Genomic DNA, 23036 nt, shown 5'->3' with positions numbered 1-23036 from the left:
GACTTCCGTTATAAAGTGTGACAACTTCCGTTTTGACCCACGTTTTCCTCAGGTACGCCGGTGGTTTATTCAATATTTATAAAGGCATATCTTTTTTACTTAAAATGAGACCACTGACGGAAGATGAGACGAAAACCATGTTTGAGAAGCTCTCGAAATAGTAAGTACAGTGGGAGGACACATTGCTGCATATTGTGTGTAACCAAAGATGACTAGCATGCTCGCTAACCCGTGTGTGTTTCGTGTCAATTCTTTAGCATCGGTGAAAATATCAAACTTCTTGTGGACCGACCTGACGGTACTTACTGCTTCAGGCTACACAATGACCGTGTATATTATATGAGGTAATGCAGTGTGGATCGATTTCAGTTTCGAATTTGCCAATTGGTCTTAAACGACTAATTAATCTTTGTTTGTTTGTCACAGTGAAAGCATTCTCAAGCTCGCCACAAACATTTCTCGGGACAAACTGGTGTCTGTGGGATCTTGTTTCGGGAAGTTTACGAAAACCCAGAAGTTTCGGCTGCATATCACATCCCTGGATTTCCTGGCGCCGTATGCAAAGGTAACAATGAGTTCGATCCGTCTCTTTTACTTTGACTAAACGATACGATATTTATTCTCCAACCCCGTCCCCCTCCCCCCGCTGCAAATCAGATGAACTTGTGTATTTCAACCAAAATAGTTGACCATAGGTGAACGCTCCACTGAGGTTTTAAATAAGTGAGGCTTGCATTATGCCCTTCTGATGAAAGACTATGCAGTTACAAACATTACAGTGTAAAACCAAGACCGATGCAATACCATTACTTCTAAAGCTCCACGTCAGGAACTGTTATTAATATTCAAGTTTTTATTACTATTATGCTGATAGTGAATCAATTTTCTAAGTACATTATCAATGTTGGGACCTTTGAGTATTTAAAGTTACAATATTTCTTCATTTATTCTTAAGTAAGGGTTAGGGTTATGTTGGTAAACACAGGAGTTTAACGGTGGTTATCCATCCATGTTGTCAAATCTACAAATTAAATGTAATAAATAATTGCTCACCCCGTTATCCACTTCATGCATGTACCGCACCTTATCTGTGTTGTCAATTATCCTAAAACTAGATTTTTGAAATGTCAAGTGGATTATTGATTCTACAAATTCTTTTTTGGTCATGTCCCCAGTTCAAAGTGTGGGTAAAACCTGGAGCAGAGCAGTCTTTTCTTTATGGGAACCATGTGCTCAAGTCTGGACTTGGGAGAATAACTGAGAATACTATGCAGTACCAAGGAGTTGTTGTATATTCCATGTCTGATATTCCTCTGGTAAGTTCTTAACACTGCACTTACAATGGTGATTTATATCAGCTTATGCGTGCTATTTGCGAGCCAATAACCCAATGACAACAAATCTATCTTCAGGGTTTTGGTGTTGCAGCTAAGTCAACCCAAGAGTGTCGGCGAGTGGATCCCATGGCCATCGTGGTGTTTCACCAGGCAGATGTTGGAGAATTCATAAGGAATGAAGAAACATTAACTTAAATAAGGATGTGATTGTCAGACCCCTTGTTTAAAATTCATTGTTCATAGTTAATGCAGCCAGTATGTCTGAGACTGCTGAAATCCCTTGCCCAAGGACAATGGACACTCAATAGCAGATTCAGCTGGACTGTATTTCAGGAAGAGGTTTTTATCACCTCCTTCTACAGTTTTTCCATATGATGATGTGGCAGGTGTTCCCGTCCTGCTCTCTATCCTCTTGCTGATTTTGTTTACATTTATTTAGAAATATGTAATCCATCAAATAAAATTCAACTGTATTTGTATTTATTTTAGTCCTGTTAAATGGATGAGATTTGTAAGCAAGCTTGCAAATATAGCCCAAAACATTTATTGAAGTACATTTAAGCCACATATTGACATTTTTTTTAAAAAAAGTTTGAATTTATAAAGGAGACTTTGACAAAATCATGATATGCTATTAATGTGGAGAGCATTCTGAGAAATGGGATTCATCTAAGTCAGGACATGTGTAACTTCTTCATGGTTCTCCATCTGTCCTTGAGGTTGACATTAGTTCTGTCGTGAAAGGAGTAAAATGACTTTATTTTGCTCCAGTTGCCCTCTCCAAACCTTTTTACCCCTTCTTTCAGCTTCTCTGTTTCAATGTCAGTCCACTTCTGCAACACAGTCGAAATACAATGTAAGTGCCTAAAGCAAAGGTAGCAGACTGTTGATTATAACAAATACGTTGAAGGTACAGTTGCTGATATTGTGAAGCATAAACATGGTGGTGCAAAGCCACACCTTCAAAAGTACAGGAATCCATTTCATTTCTCAGTAACTGAGGTTCAGATGCCACAATGTAACATCTGCATCTGTCAGTACCAGAAAGTTCAAAATACTGTTTTGTAATGAGAAAATAACCAAGGTTCAATATACAGAAGTTTACAACTGAAAAAAAAATTGATTCTCTCCCCAACCTGCTGGCACTTACCCTTCTGCTGCCTGAGCTTGTCCTCTTGTTTGGTGATACTGTGGAAAAAAAAAAAAAAAGATCAACATAACATCCTCAAATTTGATAGTAGGATATGCAATGAATATTACCGCTGCTGTTTTGGAAGAATGAGTCTTCATCAGGCCATGATTCCTTGCTCTCCTTTGCCTTTCTGTATAGGTTAAACCTGTAAAGCATTTGATTTCATTAGGGGTTTGCAAAACCCTCTATTTTTAAGAATCAAGAGTTTTGTTTGGGTGGTTAAAGCTACCAACAAGAAGTGTTAAGCAAGATACACAATGCAAATAGAGTTAGCCACATGTATGACAGTGCCATTAAATGTAATTAATAGCCAAACATTTCCAATTGCAGGGGGACTTTTAAAAGCGTGTGCGTCAACAAACCAATTAATTAAAAGCCCCCCTTTCTGTTCGTTTTACTGCAACTGTTATTTTGTGCTAATTTTCCACCTTATGTCCATGTAACATTCTGTGCAGTTTTAGTATACCCCCTGCCCCTGAACCCATGGGCAGATTTACTTGCAGAATTTTCACTTTCACAAAGGTGATTTTATTTCAGAAAAATGATAATCAAAAAATAAACCTTTTTTTGATCAGTCTGTTTGAAGAACATTTATCATATTCAAAAAGTTTATCTTTTCAATATTCATGAAAATAAGAATAAATCTGTATTTCTTTCACAACTTTATAGTTTTGCAATTATTCAGTGTTAAAAGAGATTCGGTTCAAATGTCTTACCTTAGAAACGCAGCCTTTAAAGAAATGTCAAACACTAAAAATACTTGCAACTCATCTTTGTGTTTATCTTGTAAAGTTGTTAAAAGCCTACAAATAACTTCTATGAGAATTTATAAAAAATTCATATGATCATATAACTTAAGTTGTTATCTTCAGGATTTTGCAAACCTAGCAATTCTTTCGGTGCCTTTAAACGAGATTTCTTTATTGCATTTAAAACAGTTGCATCAACACATTTCAATCTACAACTATCAGCCAAGTGTTGCATACCATTTTGAATTGGAGTGAGCATTGTCTTTATCATTGTCCTTGTCAGGAGTGGAGCTTGTTTGAGGGACACAGTGATGAGCAGTCCGCGTGGGTGTGCAGTTCATTGAACAGTCTGTGATACTGTCATCGTCTGTGTTACTTGAGCCCCTGCTGTGAAAGTGGACTGTTTGTAAAATGTCATTCTTCTTTCTATCATCAAAACCTGTGCCTTTAAAGGGGTTGGATTTGGACTTACGTTTTTAGAGAACAACTGGTTGTTTTTACTTTACGTTTCACCATGGGACTTTCAGGGTTGCCTGGATACTCTTGCTCATCTTTCTCACTGTTTGACAATGACTCTGACTCTGGGGGCTTGCTACAAAGAAAAATGAAAAAAAAGCAAACTATGATAATGTAAAAATGGTTTATGTTGATTTTTAAACATTCCTCCAAAACTCTAGATATTAGTTATCAAACTGCTCAAATATTTACATACTGTGGCTTATAGGGCCCTGGTGCTCCTTTATATAAAAAATCACTTCAGTAGACTTCTTGATTGGCTATGTTTATATGCAGATATTGGCTTTTGACCTATGGTATCTGGGTATATTTTGTCTTTGAAAAACTAAAGATAAAGGGTTTTCTGTTTTTTTTTTTTGTTTTTTTTTTACATCTGTTCCCAACAGTCTGTAGGACACAGGTGTGTTTAGTCATTGGAATGGTTGAATGTGATGTTGATTTTAAGGCTAAGGCCAGACCAATTGATACATTTTCAAAAAACAGGGGTCTAAAGTATTTCTACAGCAAATGCAGCATATCAGGCATAAATGCTTGCTGTCATATTGCAATATGTTAAGGATTGTATACTAGTAGACTGAGTTGAAATGTTGGATACTATCACCATGTTGATGTACAAACTGCATAATTCACCTGCAAAGGCTCCATTCCCATTCCTACTTGAAAATTCACAACATTGCTGTCATATTTTCATATATAGTATTTTCTTGAGTGTCATAAAATCAAAGTTATGGTGTCACTTTTACTTTTAAGTTCATAAGTCTTCAAATATTTTTCACAAAATACACAGCAACCATGTGTCTTTTTTAAAGCCAAGCCACTTATATCAACTGATTCATCTTTTTTAATGCGAACTAATTCAGAGGCCACAAATCTGAACACATGTGTCCTGTCCTGTAATACTAAGGGATGAAGAGGTAGTGAAACTTTAACTTAAGTTTAAGGTTACTTGAGTAACCCTCTCTTCATGTATAAATGAAATCTTGTATCTTATAGTAAAATATAAAGAGATTTACCTGATGCGCTTCCAGGATCGTCTGGCAACTGTCTTTTGTGTTTTTTTATTCAACATGGAACTCAACTGGGCTTGCTCTTGTGGTCTGCATTCACCACCCGGTACTTCCAATGAGCTGTTTGTGCTCCACTGACTGTCTGGCTCAACCACCAGCTGTGCCACAGTGTGAAGCTGCCTTTTCTTTGGTAACAAGTTGATCTTTGATCCTGTGTGTGTTTCAGGAACAACATCGATTTCTGATGGCTGGTCTGCCAGGGAATCATTCACTGGATCCATCCTCTTGGATGGGCTTGCCTTCTCTGAGTCCATACTACTTTCATTCATGGAAGAAGTTGAGAGGCACAGAGAAAGCTCTTGTTCTGCTACGTTTTTCACCTCACTTTCTACTTCTTCTTCCAGCTGAGCAAACGTTCTAATATTTCTACCGTCGACCAGAGCTTTGTAGACTGCCTTTAGCCTCTCCCTCTGGATAATTGAATCTTCGCTGGAAAAGAAGTTAAAGATAGCATCAACTGACAGAAAAGGATATTTAGGCTCTAGATAGACACAGACTACCAATCTTGACATTAAAAAATTTGAACGCTGGCCCTGGATTTTGAAGGTTATTCTCAAGTTACCTCTGAGACATTAATGGGGTTGTTTTAGTGCATTCTTTTTTTATGGCTGTGAAAAATTGGCATTTAACAAGTGGAACAGTTTATCACTAGTGTAACTAAAATGAGAGGGAGAGATACTGTGCTTCTTGTCCTTTCAGCTTTTTTCTTCAGGGGTTGCCACAGCGAATCAACCCTCTCCATTTAAGCCTATTCTCTGTACCCTCGTCTGTCACAACAACTATTCTCATATCCTCTCTCACTCCATCCATAAATCTTCTTTGGCCTTCCTCTCGACCTCCAGCCTAGTGGCTCCAATTCCAGCAAGCATCCGTCTTCCACTATATTCACTATCCCTCCTCTGTACATGACCGAACCATCTCAGTCGGGCTACTCTGACTTTCTCTCCAAAACATCTAACATGTGCTGTCCCTCTGATAGACTCATTCCTGATCCTATCCATCCTCATCACTCCCAAAGAGAACCTTAGCACAAAGAGAGTCTTAGCAACTTCTAGCTCTGCCTCCTTTCTTTTCGTAATTTTTACTGTTTCTCGGCCATACAGCATTGCTGGTCTCACCACTGTCTTGTACACCTTTCCTTTTATTCTGGCTGATTGTCTTCTATCACGTAGTACCTCCCTAACACTTTTCTCTACCGATTCCAACCTGCTTGAACCTGTTTCTTTACCTCTTTTCTGCACTCTCCATTGCTCTGGACTGTTGACCCAAAGTACTTGAAATCCTCCGAGTTCTTGATCTCCACTCCCTGTAGCCTCACCGTTCCTCCCATTCCCACACATATATTCCATCTTGCTGAAACTAACCTTCATTCCTTTCCTTTCCAGAGCATTACTGCCACTTCTCAAAATCTTCCTCAATCTGTTCCCTGCTCACGACGGATCACAATGTCATCAGCAAACATCAAGGTCCATGGAGATTCCTGTCTAACCTCATCTGTCAGACTGTCCATCACCACCGCAAACAAGAAGGGGCTGAGAGCTGATCCTTGATGAAGCGCCACTTCCACTTTGAACTTCTCTGTTACACCTACAGCACACCTCTCCACTGTCTCACAGCTACCATAAATTTCCTGCACCAGTCTAACATACTTTTCTGCCACTCCAGACCTCCTCATACAATACCAAAGTTCCTCTCTCGGCACCCTGTCTTTTTTTAGGTCTACAAAAGTGCACACCCTCTGAGCTTCTATATTGGCATTCTCAAAGCAAATAGTGCATCTGTAATAGTCTTTCTAGGCATGAAGCCATACTGCTGCTGCTCACAAATGCTGACTTATGCTCTCTTACTAGTTTCCACTACTCTCTCCCATAACTTCATTGTATAGCTCATCAACTTTATCCCTTTGTAGTTACCACAATTCTGAACGTCCCCCTTATTTTTAAAAGTGGGCACCATCACACTTCTTCTCCATTCCCCAGGCATCTTTTCACTCTCCAAGATCCTGTTGAAGAATCTAGCCAGAAACTCTACCGCTGTCTCTCCTAGACACTTCCATACCTCCACAGGTATATCATCAGGACCAACTTTCTTTCCTCTCTTCATCCTCTTCAATGCGTTCCTCATTTCACTTTTACTAATCTCTGCTACTTTGTGGTCTAAAATAGTCACCCCATCTACCCTTGCCTCTCTTTCATTTCCCTCATTCATCAATCCTTCAAAGTACTCTTTCCAACTTCTTATCACACTTTTAGCATCTGTCAATTCATTTCCCTCGATATCCTTAATCACTCAGACCTGCAGTACATCCTTTTCCATTTCTATCTGTTTTACCAACCTGTATAAATCATTTTCTCCCACCTTACTGTCCAACTCAGCATACACCCTTTGTTTTGCCTTTGCTACCTCTATCTTTACCTTACACTGTATCTCCCTGTACTCCTGTCTGTTCTCTTAAGTCCACTTACGGTCCCACTTCTTCTTTGCACAACGGCTTTCTCTGTATATACACCTGTACTTCATCAGATATTGATATCTGATATTCTTTTCATATCCAGAACTTTCCTGACAAACTCCCCCTTTAAGATAACTCCCACCCCATTTCTTTTCCTGTCAGTGCTGCAATAGTACAGCTTAAATCCTGCTCCTAAGCTTCTAGCCTTACTACCTTTCCACCTGGTTGCCTGATCTCACAGTATATCCACCTTCCTTCTCTGCATCATGCCAACCAACTCTCTACCTTTTCCTATGATGTCCAATTCAAAGTCCCTATTCTCAGTTTCAGACTCTTGCCTTTCCTCTTCTCTCTCTGCTTCTGAACACGCCTCCTCTCCTTCTTCGACCCACAGGTTATTGGCACCAATGGTTGGTCATTGTTAACCCGGGCCTCAACTGCTCCGTTATGAGTCTTAGGTTCGATTCATAAATTTGAATTTGGTACAATTTTTACACCGGATGCCCTTCCAGACTCATCCCTCTGCATTTAACCGGGCTTGGGAGAGATATTGTGCATTCAGATTTTAATTATTGTTCTATTTAAAGAATAGCTCTTTTTGAGCCAAAATATTAGAATGCTTTGAAATTGTTTTTTTTATAACAATACCTATTTGAAAATTTGGAAAGACAACCTACTAGGTTACGAACGCGCGATTGTTTATCCGTTGATCTATCAAAAGGCTGCTGTCTTCTTCCTCATGAGTCTCAGCATTTTCTTCGTCTTGTTCCTTGAGTCTGTCAATAAGCTGTTTGGCAGCCTAATTCACAGGCAAATCAAAAAGCAGGAATCAGCAACTACTTCACCTCTAGTTTAATGTTCAATGTATTCATTGGCTGCTGATTGCATGGGTAAAATGATTTTTCATCAGGGCTACGAACTAGTCATTTCCAAACACTGCTGCAAACAAATGGTTGGAAAGATATAGCACTTATAAAAATGTGTAATTGTGTATGGAACAGATCAATGGAAATATTTAAGAAAATAAAAATTAATCATTTATCATCAAACTTTTTATAAATGCAATTATTTTCGGTAAAATAAAAAAAGCTTGTTTTTTTTTTTTAGTTCAGTAAGCCTTTGATTGCTTAACTTTACATACCTTGTGGAGAAAAGGGACAGTGAAAGGACAGAGCCTCTTGCAAAAGTCCAACACTTCCACTTTGAACTGCTGAAAGTCAATTTCCTTGATGATAACATGCTTTGTGCTCCTTTGACTGATGAGATCCATGAATAAAGCTTGCTAAAGAGAACAACAAATGATCAGTAATGGTATATGCAAGAGACAAGAGACACAAAATGAAGGGGCTACAGAGTGCAAAAAAAGTTTATTAAAATACATAAAAATAACTGGCAAAAATATTGTTCAAATAACTAAGCTCACCTTGCCAACCATTGGGCTGGAAAAATATTTGATGACAGCCTCTTTTGCTTTGTCAAATTGGTGGTTCTTAATGAAAATCCTCACAATCTATAACAGAGAATGAATTGTTTGTTGAATCAGTACAGTTGAAGAGTGTTTGAGCTTAAAAATGTGAAAAATAAGACACCAATGAGGAAAAGGCATACCATCTCTTTCACTGATGTGCAAATATTCTTGAAATCTTGCTGTGGAACAGTACATTTTTGTCCTATTTTTTCCAGTGACATCAGGGCTGATTCCAGAGGAGTTATTGACGAATCAGCCTCAAAAACCAAATCTAAAGGGGGAAAGTAGCAATATTCATTATAGTGTTGGTGAATTTCTTTTGGTTTTCCCAAAATGCAGAAGATCAAAGACTGTACAGAGACATGGCGAAATCACTGTAAAAAATTTGAGATGAAAACAAAACAATTAAATATACAATCATGTTGCATGATTGAAATCTTACCAAGATGTTCACCTTCATTTACCCGCGTCAGGAAATGCAAGACCAGAATCTTTGTTGGCAAAATATCGGTAGCAGACACAGGACGGGACAAAATAGCTGCAAAAGGAGGATAGAAAAGTTATTGCGTTTTCCCTCAAAGTACATACTGAAATAAATTCCCCAAACATGGACTACATTCATGCAAAGTCAACCATAAACTACCAAGGAAGTTAAGTGATTAGTTTGACCCGACTCTTGCACTTATGGAGAATTACACAAAAAATTGTGACAGATATTCTAGAGCCTTTATTAAATTAGACTATGATAAGGATATGAAACAATGATATTTACAAATGATTTCTTTGGGGGGTTAAGAAAATAACAACAACTATGTCTACGAATAGGATCTATTTTTTGAAACTATAAACTGGATGGCATTATGTGACAGTACTGTAAACTGTGCGAAGGGCGAGTCTTCCAACCACAGCCAAGTACTGAGATTCTTTGAAATAAGACTAATGTCAATATTGTCAAAGTTACATTTATGCGTGACTTTGACACTTCAATGGGAAGTGCTCCATAAATATATTTAATGTTTTCATTGAATCTCACAATTTTGGTTGGTTTTGGAGCTCCTGTCTGTAGAATGATAGTTTTCTTATGCTGTTTACACTAACGATAAGAATCTACATCTCTCGATTTGAAGGGGTGGGTCTAAAAGCGTAACTCGTGTAAACACAAATAACCTTAGAAGGATTATTGTCCTACAAAATTGTGTGCAACAAAAGTGTGATGTAAAAGAACAGGATAGTGGAATTTTCTGACTTGTGACTTTTTGTGATGTTAGAATTTTCATAAATAACTGTAAAGATTTAGTATCGACGCAGTAGGGGACTGACTAAGATTAAGCTAGCAAGTGCTCATTAACAACTCTACATGCTAACAAAGTTCTGGCCAACAAATCCCAGAATAGCAAATGTAAAGATAACATGTTGTTGTGAGATACAGTAAAAACAACTTGACGAAAAAGAAACGAAACCATAGGGGAAATGTATTACCCACTTTCGAGCACATCCCTGATATCACAAAAGTCAGCGTACTGGTTATTTTGAAACATCTCCAACGCCAAAGACAGGTAATAGTCAATAAGCCAACGGTTAACCACGGATTCCGTCTCCTGCAAGTGATTCGTTGCCGTTTGCTGAGCCGCCATGCTAACATCAGCTACTTAGTCTAACACGTTCCGTGTAACAATAAACAGAACTTGGCGGTTTCCGTCGTCTCCCTCAGCGAGCAAACGGCTTCTGAATGGGTTATTTTCCCGGAGCTTGGTTTGTCAGGCCAGGTCGAGCACCAACGTGTAAACGTTACCTGCACATTCCGGGCGGCATCACGGACCGTTTCCGCATAATTTATAGAATTAAGAGAAGTGCATTATTCATACAATGATCATCGCAAATCGCGGCCACTGCAGTAAAATCAAATGCTGCCTTACAGATCAAAATTAGGGATAAACTCCCTACAGCAACGCAATTGGTGGCTCTCTAACCAACAGTGACTTTCATATCGCCCCCTACTGGATTGGAGAATATCGTTATTTACATGTTCAATATTTTGACTACGAACTCCAGAGATTATCTTCAGACACTCGCTACAATTACTCAAATTCAGCTTTAATATAGCAGCTTTGCTTCTGTCTCCTTATTGATATTTCATGCTTAACATGCCATCTCTTTGATTACCATCTTTATTTCTTCGTGATATTGCAACAATCCCATGAGACATGTTTATGCTTATCTTATTTATCTGGGGAAGTGAGTGGAGATTTTGGTGTTTTGGTGGTAGGTGACTGTTCATCTAAAGATTGATATATTCTGTCTACTGCTTCTACAGATTGCCATATCGGCAGAAAACCCACGGAAGTTTTTTTTTTAAGTCAGCCACACACACACACACACACACACACCTCTGTTTAATCTAAAGAAACAATCAGGATTCATAGTAATCATTTAAGGAAGTTTATTTAAAAGAATGACATTAAAGATAAGACATTATAAGATTATGCCACATAAATAAAAAACTCAAAACATTCCATTTATATACTGTTGATAGTAACCTTTATACTTTGTTTATAAAAGTGATGGACTTGTTCTTAAAGACCCATTCTCTGCGGAAACAGAACCTTTCTCAATGGTTCATGGCATTGAAATAGTATTTTTTGTTTACACAGGTTTGCACATCATCAAAGAGCCCACTTTCCATGGTAATGATACTTTTTCCCCAGTAATACAGCAGAAGTTGGAGAAGGACTTGAAAATATAACTATCATTAAAACCCTGATGCGATGATAATCGTGATTGTTCACTGTTTGACCTTTGGCTGAATCCCCAATATCAGAGTTGATCACACGATCCAAGTTTAGTCAGGAGGAATGATTATATATATATATATATATATATATATATATATATATATATATATATATATATATATATATGTAAATAAAACGCAAACCTTCAGGGTCAATATCAAATGTCAATTCTCCATCAACACAGCAATGTTTGTCATCTTTTGTTATTTCCTACAGTTATAACATTTAGCAGTGTATTAGTCCTGCCACAGATTCCAAGTTCTGCTTTCTGATATTTGCTTCTATTACAGTTACATCGTTTATTGAATTTTCAAATATGTTATATGAAATTATGTTGCAGATTTGATAATTATTTTAAGTACAGCAGTTGTTTAATCGATGAGAGCTTTTGTTAAACTTAAAATAGGAATTCCTGCTTATCTTTATTTATACATTTATCATGTATATAAAATGGCATTTCCAAATAATATAATAACACCAACACTGACCTATTAAGGGATTTCATTAATGAACAATAATAAAGATTGAAAAAACATGATAGTTTTGATTGGTATAATGGATTTGCCAGTCTTAAAGAAGAAAACCGTCCCTTAATTGATATGATCCAGCAGGATAAATAGAGAAATGACATGCCAGCATTAATACATTTTCCTGATATAAGCTAGCTTCAGTGCTGACCCTTAATCCTGATGGATACATTTTACATTCTCAAACCAGCACAATTTATATTTTTGCTGAAAAACATCAGATATCACCTTTTAGTGTAAACAGCTGAGTATCCCACCTCCTTACCACAGAAAAAAGTCAATATATTGTCAAAAGATATTTAAAAAGGACTTTCTTTCCAGATTTGGCCAAATAATTTACTAATGCAGCAAATCAGTAAAAAAACAAACAAAAAAAAAACTTTGAATTATGAACTATAGATTCAAAAAACACATTCATCCAGTGCAAGGTGTGGTAATAATGGAAAATTATTTCACCACGGTGAATCCTTCAACTGAATATTACAAAAAGGCATGATTTAAGAGTTCTCACATTGAATCTGGTTGTGTGTTCTGCCATTTTCTGTTTGCAGGCCTAACATTTCTAGTTTAAAGTAAGAAAGGCATTTACAAGGATGACATGATTTCCCAGCTTGTATAATGAGCCTGCTTTTAGCAAAGCACCTTGCAATTCTACAGGCTGGTTACAAAGTTAGGCTGGGCTCTATATATTGGGGAGAGCATTGATCTTGCCCAATGCCAACCTTGTTCACGAAACCATTACCGCTGATGATGGACAAGGATCATTCAAACCCAATATGTCTAAAACTGGGGTTGTACGCCACTGAATCTGTGAGGTTGTTTTCAGGTTTAAATGCTATAAAGTCTCATCCATAGGTTCTTGCATATGGAATCTATCATTCGACCATATGCAAGCACACATGCACGCGCACGCATACACACCCACATAGCCTTAGGTTTTGCACAAGAAAAACAGAGTTGTCAGATCATTCGCATCATTATGGAAACACTTTAGTGTTCTGAGGGTTGTTGTAGGTTCATAGAGTAAGTTGTGGAGCAGCATGTAGCAGTGGTGGTGGATAAGTAGAAACACAAAACATTTTTTCTATTGTTTTGCATCATCTCCAGTGATGGTAAAATATTTTGGACAGTTCACTGTGGTCAAAGGTAGGTTTCATTGGTTTTTTTGAGAAAAAAAGAAGTCTGATTTATACCAGCCAAAGTAACAAAAAAAAAAAACAGTCCACTGATGAACAAATGTGATGGATCAATATGAAATCCACTCAGTCCAGCTGAATAAGAATGAAGCTTGTGTTCACAGTTGTCTGTTCATTCATTTGAAGATGATGAAAGCCTCTTCTGGCTGCAATGTGAATGATTGAGCTATAATACACACAAATCAAGGCAGCACAGCACAGATTCACTTCCCATGTCCATTGTGTTACACAGGCGGTATCTCAAGTGTCTGATATGAGAGGGTGTGATTCATTTGTCTGGTATGGGCTGAATATTTTTTTCCAAGCCCTTTTCCATTTAGAGCCACCTATCTGGATAAAGTTATGGTGACTATGCCCCCCCCCCCCAAAAAAAAACAAAAAAAACAAAAACTCAAACCTGAACCTTGAATCTCATTGGCGCACCAAAGGAAAACTGCTGAAGTTGTGTACTAAAGAGAGGTGCATGAGCTGAGTTCAAAAAGCACCTTAGATGTCTTCACAAGGAATAGAAGACACAGCTGAGTTACATACTGCATGCGTTACCTAAAAACACACAATCAAACCAATTTCGGGTCTAAATCAGCACGTGAGTGTCAGAATACAAACTTTCCATGGTAGCTGTTGAAGCACTGGGGTCCCACTGGAGTAGTATGTCTCCCTGCCACCCACATGTAAAGCTCAGCCCCGGGAACCAGTGTCCTTCTCAGCCCCAGCCAACGAGGGCATACAAAAGATATTCGTTTTGAGATAATGCAGGTTTCAGACAGAGAACTCAGACCCAGGGCGTCGACCCTGAGTCAACAGCATCAGGCGCCGCAGGCGGAGACCTGTGAATGGGTTGCACCAAAGCAGAGATGGTGGACCTCCAAACACAGATTTCATGCCATCCCACCTCATTCGACGCTCCCATGTTGGCTTTTCATTTTTAAGACGTTCAATCTCCTGCAAGACAAAAAAGTGATTTGTAAATCAGAGCGAAGGTTTTCTATTTTTTTGGAATAGTGTACTGCAATATTCAAACGTGTCTTTACAAACATAGTTTAACCCTTTGGAGAAAAAAAAAAACTACTACAAATTCTATGAGATGAATAAAGTCGGTAATTTCAATTAAATCAGCATTGATATTTTTCTAATTTGATTTTAACTGAGAGAGAGACACTCTAAATGCTAGTCAAGTACACCCAAGTGATCACGATATAATTTTATGTAAAATATAAAACACAACAAGAAAGAGTTATATCCATACTTGTAAGAAAAGATTAAAATTCTAAAAATATTGAAAAATATGGGCAAAAGTTATACTCTTCTGTAATTGTCTTGTAAATAAGTTATATAATTTTCGTATTTGATTATTCTAATTGGGTAAATATAATTAGTGGTAATATAGATACTACAGTGCAGTGAATACTAACTGTCTCATCATTGCAGATGGAGTGGATCTGTGTACCAAACATTACAGCTGTGAAAGTGAGGAAAAGGATGGCTTCAAGACAGAGGAAGATCAGCAGTAGCACGGACACTCCTGGTGAGAAGTCACTGCACTCTGGTTGCCGGCACAAAAAGACAAATTAGAGGCTTTAGCATTTGTATTTCAAATTAAAATAACACAAGGGTCAAATTAAAAAACATTTTATAGCCTTCAGTAAATGTCTTATTGACAACTGGAAATTAACTACAATATAGATTTCAAAAGTCTTTTGACTCCCAAAGCCCATGCCAGATTGATGCTGCTATGTCTAACTTTATGTTATTATAGAATTGCTAACACAGAACAACCAAGTAGTAAGTAAATGTAAAACTGCTCACGCAAAAGGTCTGAATATCAGGGTAGAGGACAATATCATGTGTTGTAACAAAATGTACGAATTACCTTAATCTGCTTGATTTATTGCTAGCAGACAGACAATCACAAGAGAGCTTTTGAGGAGATGTAAAATTCCAATGGCCTGTCTTCACCAGTTGTTCTTATGGGGCAAACATTCCCTTTCCTTTCTTCACTCAAAGGAATTACACTCTCTTTAGCTTTATCTTTGCCTTAATAATTACAAATGTCGAACAAAAGCTTGTCTTCTTGTTCAAATACTTATTCATGTTGCTCTTGCTCTTACCATTCCACTGGACCTTGATGCAGGTGAAGAAGTGCATTCCACTGAGTCCCAGTGCATGGGCAGAAATCAAGGCTATGTACATCTGTGTAAAAAAACAAAAAGAAAATATGGGAGGGGAAACAATTATACAATGTGGCAGAAGGAGGTGAAACAGTGAGGTATAATTCCACTTCAAAGCTTAGAGAATATGGGGTCCCTCTTCAAACCCCATTTGTTTGCAAAATTTAAAAACCCTTTGACCTTCAAGCAACCGTTTAACTTCCCAGTACTTTTTCAATGTGCAAATTTGGCTGTGTTAATCCACAAGACATATCTTGGCAAGAGACTACAACACTGCTTTCTCTAAGCCGTGTGTTTGCGCAATCGCGCAAGAAAGGTAGCACAGGGTTTAGAGATTACATGTATGAGATTCTGAGATGGGGAAAAAAGTGATAATAGCAAACAAAAACAAAACAAGGGACTCCATCTCATAAGTGACCTTGAAATTAGGATCAATCAAAAGTTGATTTTGTCTGGCAACAGAAGCCACCCTGGGATCATATTGCATAAGTCTATAGTTTCCAACTGAAAGGGTTCTGAAAAAAAGATGTGATTTTCTGCAAGGTTTGAGTTTTGCCAAATACAAAAAATAAAGTAATAGTTTAATAATACTGAAATGAAACTATGAACCATAGTGGAAGGGGATCATTTTAGGCTTAACAAGGAAATGGCCTCGCATCTTGTAATACCACTTATGTTCTTCAGGATTTGTCAGCAAAGCGCTGCAGCATAAAGCCGCAGCAGGTGTACTTCAACTGCTCATCCCCTGGCAGTGTGTCACTGTCGTCATTACAAAAAGGAGTAAACAGCTCCTCATTCAGCAACGGCATGAAAACTGTGATAATAAATGAACTGTTCTCAAAGGTATCAGTGTGTTGGAGCAACCATCCACACCAGCTGAATTTTGACTGCATTCTGCCAGTACCTACCAAAACTGATCAGATAATTCATTTTTTGTAAAATGTTTAATCCCCAACCATTATGACTATATCTGTATACTTACAGTGAAAAGCACAAAGAATCTCTGATTCTTTTCTCCCACACAGTTATTGACCCAGGGACAATGGTGATCCATCTTCCGAATGCATCTTTTACAAATACTGAAAGTAGAAGATATGAACAATTTTTTTTACTTTAACTGCTGCTGGATTAACAAATTGTGGTTTATTAGTGTGTTTAAGCCAAGGTTAGATGCTCCCCCCATTTGATTAAAATTACATACAACTACATACTGACCTGCAGTGGTGTGCCCTCTCTGGCTTGATGCTGCAACACTTTGGGCACTTGTAGATAACCTCCCCAGGTTTTAGCTGTAAGCTCTCCATGTACTCTTTGGTTGCGTTGCCCTTGGGAACTGCACCCTACAGCATGGGCAAACATACAGTAAGTTAAAAAGATCAAGATTAATGCCCGATTACAGTGGCCAAGTCTAACATGTTTTGAGATGTGTTTGAGTTGTGGAAAACAAATGTATGTTTATAACTTTATTACTCTGGTAGTTAAGAAGGATTTTGACAGAGTATGCAAGAAATGCAGACTATAAAAGTTACTTTTCCCATTAATCTAAGGAAATATAGCAGAAACACAGCAGAGACATTTTCTGAGTACATCACAATCACATACCATTCAAAGTCAGAAGGACAAATGAACTCTGAATCTAACTTGAAGTTCAGATGAAACCAGGTTACCCTGCAAAATTATTCTTCTTTACACACTCTTGTTTTGAAACTCAGTGCTGTTCTTCTTACCCTACCCTCTTTTTGCATCCTCCCCCACTCTCTTTCCGTCCTTGACAAGCCTTACCGGGTCAGTCAACATGGTCCGCAGATGTGAGGCCAGAGCAAGCACAGCAAGGGAGTTGAAGGTGGCCCCATTGAGCAAGGAGTACCAGAAGTTCTTAGCAGGCAGGAGCATGACAAAATTCACTACAAATTCAGCATACAGCACCAGGAACCAGGTCATAGTTGCACACACCATACCACAGCTGTCCTGAATGAACCAGAGAGTACGGTTGCCAGCTGTATGGCTTGTGTGTGCACCTCCCACAATCACTCCGGCTCCAAGGCTACCCGTCTCCACATCTGCACCTGCTGTCAGCAGTGGGTGGTGCTGCTCCATATCTCTCAGTCGATGATTTGAAGAGTGCATCCTGCCCTTTGTGTGAAAAATAAATAAATAAATAAATTGCTGTATATCTTTGTAATTCACTGTTTTCTTAATACAGCAGCAATGTCTAGAAGTGATACAGTTATTTTTTTTAAGACAGACCCCTTCCCAAAGACAATATGTTCACAAGTTCAATTGATGGAAGGAATATTACTAAATACGCAAAGGGTTTAGTTATTAAGAAAGAATAAAAACAATGATCTTGTGTCATTTATTCATGTCCATATAAAAACAACCTTTAAATGCATAGAAATGTGGCCCAGTAAGGGCAAGCAAAAGGTCAGTCAACGAAAACAGACAATCTGCAAAGTGTGAAAATAAAACTTGACTTGATATTCCTTCCATTTTGAGCTCCATAGCAAAGACAATTGTTTGGATGCTCTACGTGACAGAGTACATACCTACATATGATGTGTGTCACACTCCACACAAACGTTTAGGTAACTTCCCACAGACATCATAAAGAAATGGCTAAGCTACTGAATTTTACACCCAGCTCTTCAAGGTCTGGGTCATTTATTAGCTGGTACTACAAGAAACATGAATGTTTCTTCCTTTGTATTAATGCAAAGGTCACTGGAGCACATTCAAAACTAACTCAAGAAACTGTTGGCAGCTTCATGATAAATAGATGGCCACCTAGGTCCCTTTCGAAAGCTGATCTTGCAGTGAAGATAGACGTGCACACACAATAGAAGCTAATTATAAAATATGGACCTTAGTACTTTTTGGTCTCAGGAATCACTGTGACAATGCAAACCCAACAAGGACAGGAGACAATAAGGTATCAAAAGGCTTAAGGACTTTGTTAGAAAAAAATGAAATGAAAGACTCACAACCTACCCTCAGATAGCTGACAGATTGAATGAAATGGTTTTCTTTGAAAAGTTAATTGTGAAAATATATGTATGAGCTCGCTTCCATATGCGAGACAGTTAGGAAAGCCAGAACCTTTCCATGGAGAGCTTATACACTTTCCCCCCTCATATTTTTAAAATTGCACAGACACACATTGTGGTTTTACTATCAACTAAATCAAATTTGACTGTTTGAAAAATGTGACTGCCTCCTTTTGTACAGTCTCTGATCTGAGACATTTTCAGAAAGAGTATGATTCGGCTATGAAGAACAAAACTATCATGTTTAAGCAACCAGGAGAGCCCGGTTGCTGTGGAAAACATCCAACTGTTGGTTGTTCCTCTGTCTTTCCAAACATTTGCCTGCCAGTCAATGTCACAGAAATTGCTTGCATATAGGAATTCATGGGGATGTCATGCTGTCATGGGGATGACAGCTTTTAGCCAGCAGCATTCCAACATTTAACAAGCAGTGATCCCAACTTGACCACCAGAGAGCAATAAACCACGGGATGGCTGATTAAGCTAAACACAATGTCATGAGAAAAGACTTCCTTTCAGGTCAGCTATTTTTGATTGGAGTTGAGACTTCACCAATCATGCATGAGCAAAAATTTTACAGCCACCACAGACAAGTGGTTGACCTGTGACCTTGACCTGTCACAAACTCTTTTGTGAACAATTTATGCTATCGCCATTTTCAAAAATGTTCCATGTACTTAAACCTACTCTCCAAAACACTTTCAAGGAAAAAAGCAAAAATCAAATAGAAAAATGTTTCTAACATACTTTATTTTCACACATGAATACAGGGAACAAAAGATAAATATTTTAAAACTTGATCAGGAAAAGAAAGAATTTCACCAAAAAAAAAAAGAAAAAACTTCAGGGTGGTAGTTTGGTGGTTTTCTAAAAAGGGGAATATCAGATATCTACAGTTCTGTGGATATTTATTCGAACGGGAAGTCACATGATTACCCATGACCGAAAGACCCACGCCCTTTTGTTTGGGCATGATTATGGAACATAAACACAGACAGAAATCTACCATATTATTTGATTAGTGTGCCCTTTCTTTAGCATCACATCTCCATAACTGAGCCTGAATAGACTAGATTGAGCATTTTCTGACTACAAATAAGATTTCTAAACTTCTAAAGCCCTGAACACAGAAATAAATGTAATATATTAAATTTTCATTTCACTTTTATTAAATTTTAAATCATCTGCGGAATCCAACTCAGCGAAAACATTCATCCATGTGAAGATGCACACACTGTTGAACACAGACCACTGATACTGTGTAACATCTTGGGAGTTTGAAATTGAGGTACTTGCTCAAAGGCACTTTGGCTGGGAGGTTTGGCAACTGACTCTGGTTCTGACCTTCACCTGGTTTACAATAAGCCTGCTGGATCACAAGATTTAACCGTTGATTTTTCTATTATGAGGCCATTTCTATACTTAAGGCCAAAGCTGACTCACAGGATCACCCGTTAATCTTTGTGCTATATGTGTGTCAGTTTAGAATAATCAGTGAAGAAACGGGGCACAGAACACTCATTCAAATGAGTAATAAGTTCTATTCTAAAAGAGCCAGAAACATCCAGTGACTGTCAGACAAAAGATCTGCACACAGCACCAATATCTCAGATTATAATTCATTTTTGTTGACCTTAATATTTTCCATTGGAATCACATATGAGCTACTTTACATAGCACCGCATGCTACTAAGAACAGAGCAAACAGCAGACAGTGACAGGTATACATGATGTTAATCCAGGCCAATAAAGGTTTTTTAAGAAGATGTGACGGTATCTCTAAGTTAACTTTAACTTGAACACTTTACTGAACCAAACAAGCATTTTGAATGATTTTTATTCAGTTCAGTTTTTTTTTGTTTTTTTTGTACGGACTGTAAACCTTTCTCTCAACCTGGGGCAGAGCTGACAATGACCAAATTTTCAGTATTTAAGTATTGAAGAATGGTTTTGAACAGTGGCAACAGAGAGAATGTAATCTAAAACGTTCTACCGGTATATAAAGCGAGACAGTTTAGTCATAAGGATGCCTTTTCAGACATAAACAAAATACAATGGAACGTGCATGCAGTAAGCACAATTCTCCACATGGCTAAAGAGATTCAGCCATTGAATATGGTAGTAACAAGCTGAATTTCTGCAAATTTTTCAACAAAAGTAAACCTATACTTAAAATTTATGGCAATATCCTGACTCACGAACAAGGCATTTCCTTATGTTGCCACTTCTTGTCTATGACCAGGCTCAAATACTAAATAAAATTCTAAGATTGACGTTATTAAACAAAAATCTGCAAGATTTACTGTAAAAAATTGTCAGACTTAACAACAGCTATATTTTAAAAAATCACTGAAAAATGATTTAATAATGACAAATCCTGCTTACTAAGTCGCTCCACAAGACACTTCTTTTTTTAAGTGACATGCAATTTTAGGAATGCTACCCTTCACGCTAGTACAAGAGATACATGGAAACAAAGTGACAAGTGAAACACTAATTGTTGAAGAAAAACGTCAAAAAAAACTTACCTAATATTTTCCCCCTTCACAATAACATGATGTGGTGAGCAACTCCTGGGCCGGCATGTGGGAAAGCATACATATGCAGAGTTGCATGAAGGCTGAAAGAAAACCTTATACCTGAAACAGACAAAGTTATACAAATTTAGCAACACAGTTACAATGTAGCAACACACCTTGGAACAAAGCTTTAAGTAACACTGAAAAAAGATATTAACCTTGTTAAATATGACGTAAAATTTGATTTAATGATGAAGAGGTTATAATCTGCGGTTATAAAGGTCTTAAATGTAATGCGCGGAAAATGTCTTGGTTTTGCAATAAATTGCCACATCATGTAAATTACAAGATTCACTTCCAGTTGTGAAACTCCAAGATCATAGCACCCAAACAGAGATCCAAAAAATTACAGGTAATGTTAATTTACTTTTTCCTCTTTCAGATTATGGAATGTTTGTGTTCTTCATGAAAACCAGCTGAATATCTCGTCAGAGTAGGATGACCAGGACCATGATTTATATTAAGTCATTCTGAATCAGAATTACCACATTTCTGTTGGACAATGACTGCCGAGGATCTCGACACCTAGAATCTAGGTGTACTGTTCATTAGCGGAATCAACAGTGTCTAATTTATCTTAATTCTCTTCAGTGTCCATCTATTACATCTATCCCACTGTACAAGATAAAAAATCGGGGTTTGGAAGTAGACCTGAAAAGGGAACCCTGCTGTCATTGCCATCGTGCATACAAAACCAAAATAAAATCTGCCTTGCTTTACTTGATGCTATGGGAAGATACATCTTATAATCAGGAAACAGACTCAAAATTACTTGCCAAAGTCTCGTACCACTGATATATCGTTGTGCTATATTAAGCGTCTGAGCAACTAGCATGCAACAAGGACGAAATATAACAGCTGACGTTAAGTTGCAGACAAAAGCTATCGATCCCCCCCGGGTCGTTCTTCAACATAATTATGCCTCTCCAGCGATCGATACAAAGGGGACAGCGTTGGGTTACTCTCCTAAAAATGTAACAGTTACGCCATTCCCCCCATTGTAATTGGTTGGTAAGACAAATATAGTCATACTCATCATTTGACTTCATCCCTTCCAACTAATTCATAATAACACGAACACAAACTGAAGCAAAAAGAACTGCTATCGCCGAGCCCCTTCATCTCATGAAAATGAATCACTATCTGCTCATTGATCATCCGCCATCGGCGGAACCTGGAATTGCCATTTCTGTAAAGCTCTAAATGACCTCTGATAACGTTAATCTAAAAGCAACAAGCGGTTTCCCGCTCCCCGTTTCAACGCTGTCGATAGTAGAAAAGGTCGTGACTGGTACGGGAACCTACACACACAGACACATTTCCTAGCTAGATACCTCACATGCTACTAGACTGACTGGTAAATCTCGCTTGCTGTAGCCACTTGAGAAGGCTAATAGCTAGCAAGCTAACAATGTATGCGAGCGTCAGGAGCTAAAGCAGAGCCAGACGAGTGACAATGAAATGTCTCACCTCAATACTCCCTAGTCCATCGTGTAAGGGCACGTTCTTAATACATTTTAAGATTCACATTGGAAGAACTATAGCTGCTACAAGGCCGTGTCCACAGGAACAGCAGCAACACATCCCTTTGACAGCGAGCTGACAGCGAGCCCCAATAACACAGATTCCGGGGTTTTACCTCGGCTTTCTCCGTACCTGTTCGTGGATTTCCGGAGAGCCGGGCTGATTCAACAACGCGTTCTACCGGAGATTGGCGAAATTGCAAATAAATCAGTCTCCGCTCGAGGGCGCTATTGGTTAAATGCAGAGCACAGCACAGGTAGTTTAAGTTTGAAAATGATCGCATCAAGAATTACTAAAGTTTCTAAGTTTGATGAAACTATGCACTAAATTAATTTGTTAAGGCAGATTCTGCAGGATGGTTTATTTCTGAAAGTAAAGATAAAAGTGTGGAGACCGTACAGGTCGCGATACTTCACCATCACTTC

General features: G+C 38.1%; 3 protein-coding genes across 8 annotated transcripts; 1 reads left to right on the top strand and 2 right to left on the bottom strand.

The window, feature by feature from the left end:
- The first annotated feature begins 1 nt into the window (after nucleotide 1).
- On the top strand, nucleotides 2-2123 carry nip7 (NIP7 nucleolar pre-rRNA processing protein). The gene is made up of 5 exons (XM_086174833.1): nucleotides 2-160; nucleotides 258-344; nucleotides 427-565; nucleotides 1176-1316; nucleotides 1413-2123. Exons 1-5 carry the CDS (start codon nucleotides 105-107, stop codon nucleotides 1530-1532), a joined length of 543 nt encoding a protein of 180 aa, XP_086030959.1. The 5' UTR covers nucleotides 2-104; the 3' UTR covers nucleotides 1533-2123.
- terf2 (telomeric repeat binding factor 2) lies at nucleotides 1866-10474 on the bottom strand. Of its 4 annotated transcripts, XM_086174832.1 has the most exons (12): nucleotides 10265-10474; nucleotides 9224-9319; nucleotides 8922-9052; nucleotides 8737-8823; nucleotides 8455-8595; nucleotides 7991-8112; nucleotides 4808-5290; nucleotides 3751-3870; nucleotides 3516-3665; nucleotides 2598-2674; nucleotides 2488-2525; nucleotides 1866-2170 (listed from the first exon to the last, which is right to left on the bottom strand). In XM_086174832.1, the coding sequence occupies exons 1-12, from the start codon at nucleotides 10413-10415 to the stop codon at nucleotides 2012-2014; spliced, it is 1755 nt and encodes a 584-aa protein (XP_086030958.1). In that variant the 5' UTR covers nucleotides 10416-10474; the 3' UTR covers nucleotides 1866-2011. The 4 variants fall into 4 exon arrangements, with proteins under 4 accessions (XP_086030958.1, XP_086030955.1, XP_086030956.1 ...); XM_086174829.1 differs by having other exon boundaries at nucleotides 1866-2525; XM_086174830.1 differs by having other exon boundaries at nucleotides 1866-2525; nucleotides 3516-3662.
- Nucleotides 10475-11206: 732 nt separating this feature from the next.
- zdhhc7 (zDHHC palmitoyltransferase 7) lies at nucleotides 11207-22793 on the bottom strand. 3 transcript variants are annotated; one of them, XM_086175127.1, is made up of 8 exons: nucleotides 22744-22793; nucleotides 21037-21147; nucleotides 17247-17597; nucleotides 16680-16804; nucleotides 16447-16543; nucleotides 15405-15486; nucleotides 14709-14839; nucleotides 11207-14238 (listed from the first exon to the last, which is right to left on the bottom strand). In XM_086175127.1, exons 3-8 carry the CDS (start codon nucleotides 17589-17591, stop codon nucleotides 14056-14058), a joined length of 963 nt encoding a protein of 320 aa, XP_086031253.1. In that variant the 5' UTR covers nucleotides 17592-17597; nucleotides 21037-21147; nucleotides 22744-22793; the 3' UTR covers nucleotides 11207-14055. The 3 variants fall into 3 exon arrangements, with proteins under 3 accessions (XP_086031253.1, XP_086031252.1, XP_086031255.1); XM_086175126.1 differs by lacking the exon at nucleotides 22744-22793 and adding an exon at nucleotides 22558-22712; XM_086175129.1 differs by lacking the exon at nucleotides 22744-22793 and adding an exon at nucleotides 22120-22138.
- Nucleotides 22794-23036: the final 243 nt, after the last annotated feature.

This window comes from Fistularia commersonii, chromosome 27 (genome assembly GCF_037954325.1).
Source record: "Fistularia commersonii isolate RoL2024-O1a breed Wild chromosome 27, RoL_Fcom_v1.0, whole genome shotgun sequence".
Classification (NCBI taxonomy): Eukaryota; Metazoa; Chordata; class Actinopteri; order Syngnathiformes; family Fistulariidae; genus Fistularia; species Fistularia commersonii.
This window is presented reverse-complemented; position numbering and strand designations above follow the sequence as displayed.

Excerpts from the sequence above, each read along its gene's own strand:
- nip7 (XM_086174833.1), top strand. The coding sequence starts at position 105 with ATGAGACCACTGACGGAAGATGAGACGAAAACCATGTTTGAGAAGCTC. Across the intron at positions 566-1,175 it reads TCCTGGCGCCGTATGCAAAG|TTCAAAGTGTGGGTAAAACC; the intron begins GTAACAATGAGT and ends TCATGTCCCCAG. Across the intron at positions 1,317-1,412 it reads CCATGTCTGATATTCCTCTG|GGTTTTGGTGTTGCAGCTAA; the intron begins GTAAGTTCTTAA and ends ATCTATCTTCAG.
- terf2 (XM_086174829.1), bottom strand. The coding sequence starts at position 10,415 with ATGGCGGCTCAGCAAACGGCAACGAATCACTTGCAGGAGACGGAATCC. Across the intron at positions 9,320-10,264 it reads TATCAGGGATGTGCTCGAAA|CTATTTTGTCCCGTCCTGTG; the intron begins GTGGGTAATACA and ends CTCCTTTTGCAG. Across the intron at positions 2,526-2,597 it reads ATTCTTCCAAAACAGCAGCG|TATCACCAAACAAGAGGACA; the intron begins GTAATATTCATT and ends TTTTTTCCACAG.
- zdhhc7 (XM_086175127.1), bottom strand. The coding sequence starts at position 17,591 with ATGCACTCTTCAAATCATCGACTGAGAGATATGGAGCAGCACCACCCA. Across the intron at positions 16,805-17,246 it reads GGACCATGTTGACTGACCCG|GGTGCAGTTCCCAAGGGCAA; the intron begins GTAAGGCTTGTC and ends CCCATGCTGTAG. Across the intron at positions 15,487-16,446 it reads GATTCTTTGTGCTTTTCACT|ATGTACATAGCCTTGATTTC; the intron begins GTAAGTATACAG and ends TTTTTTACACAG.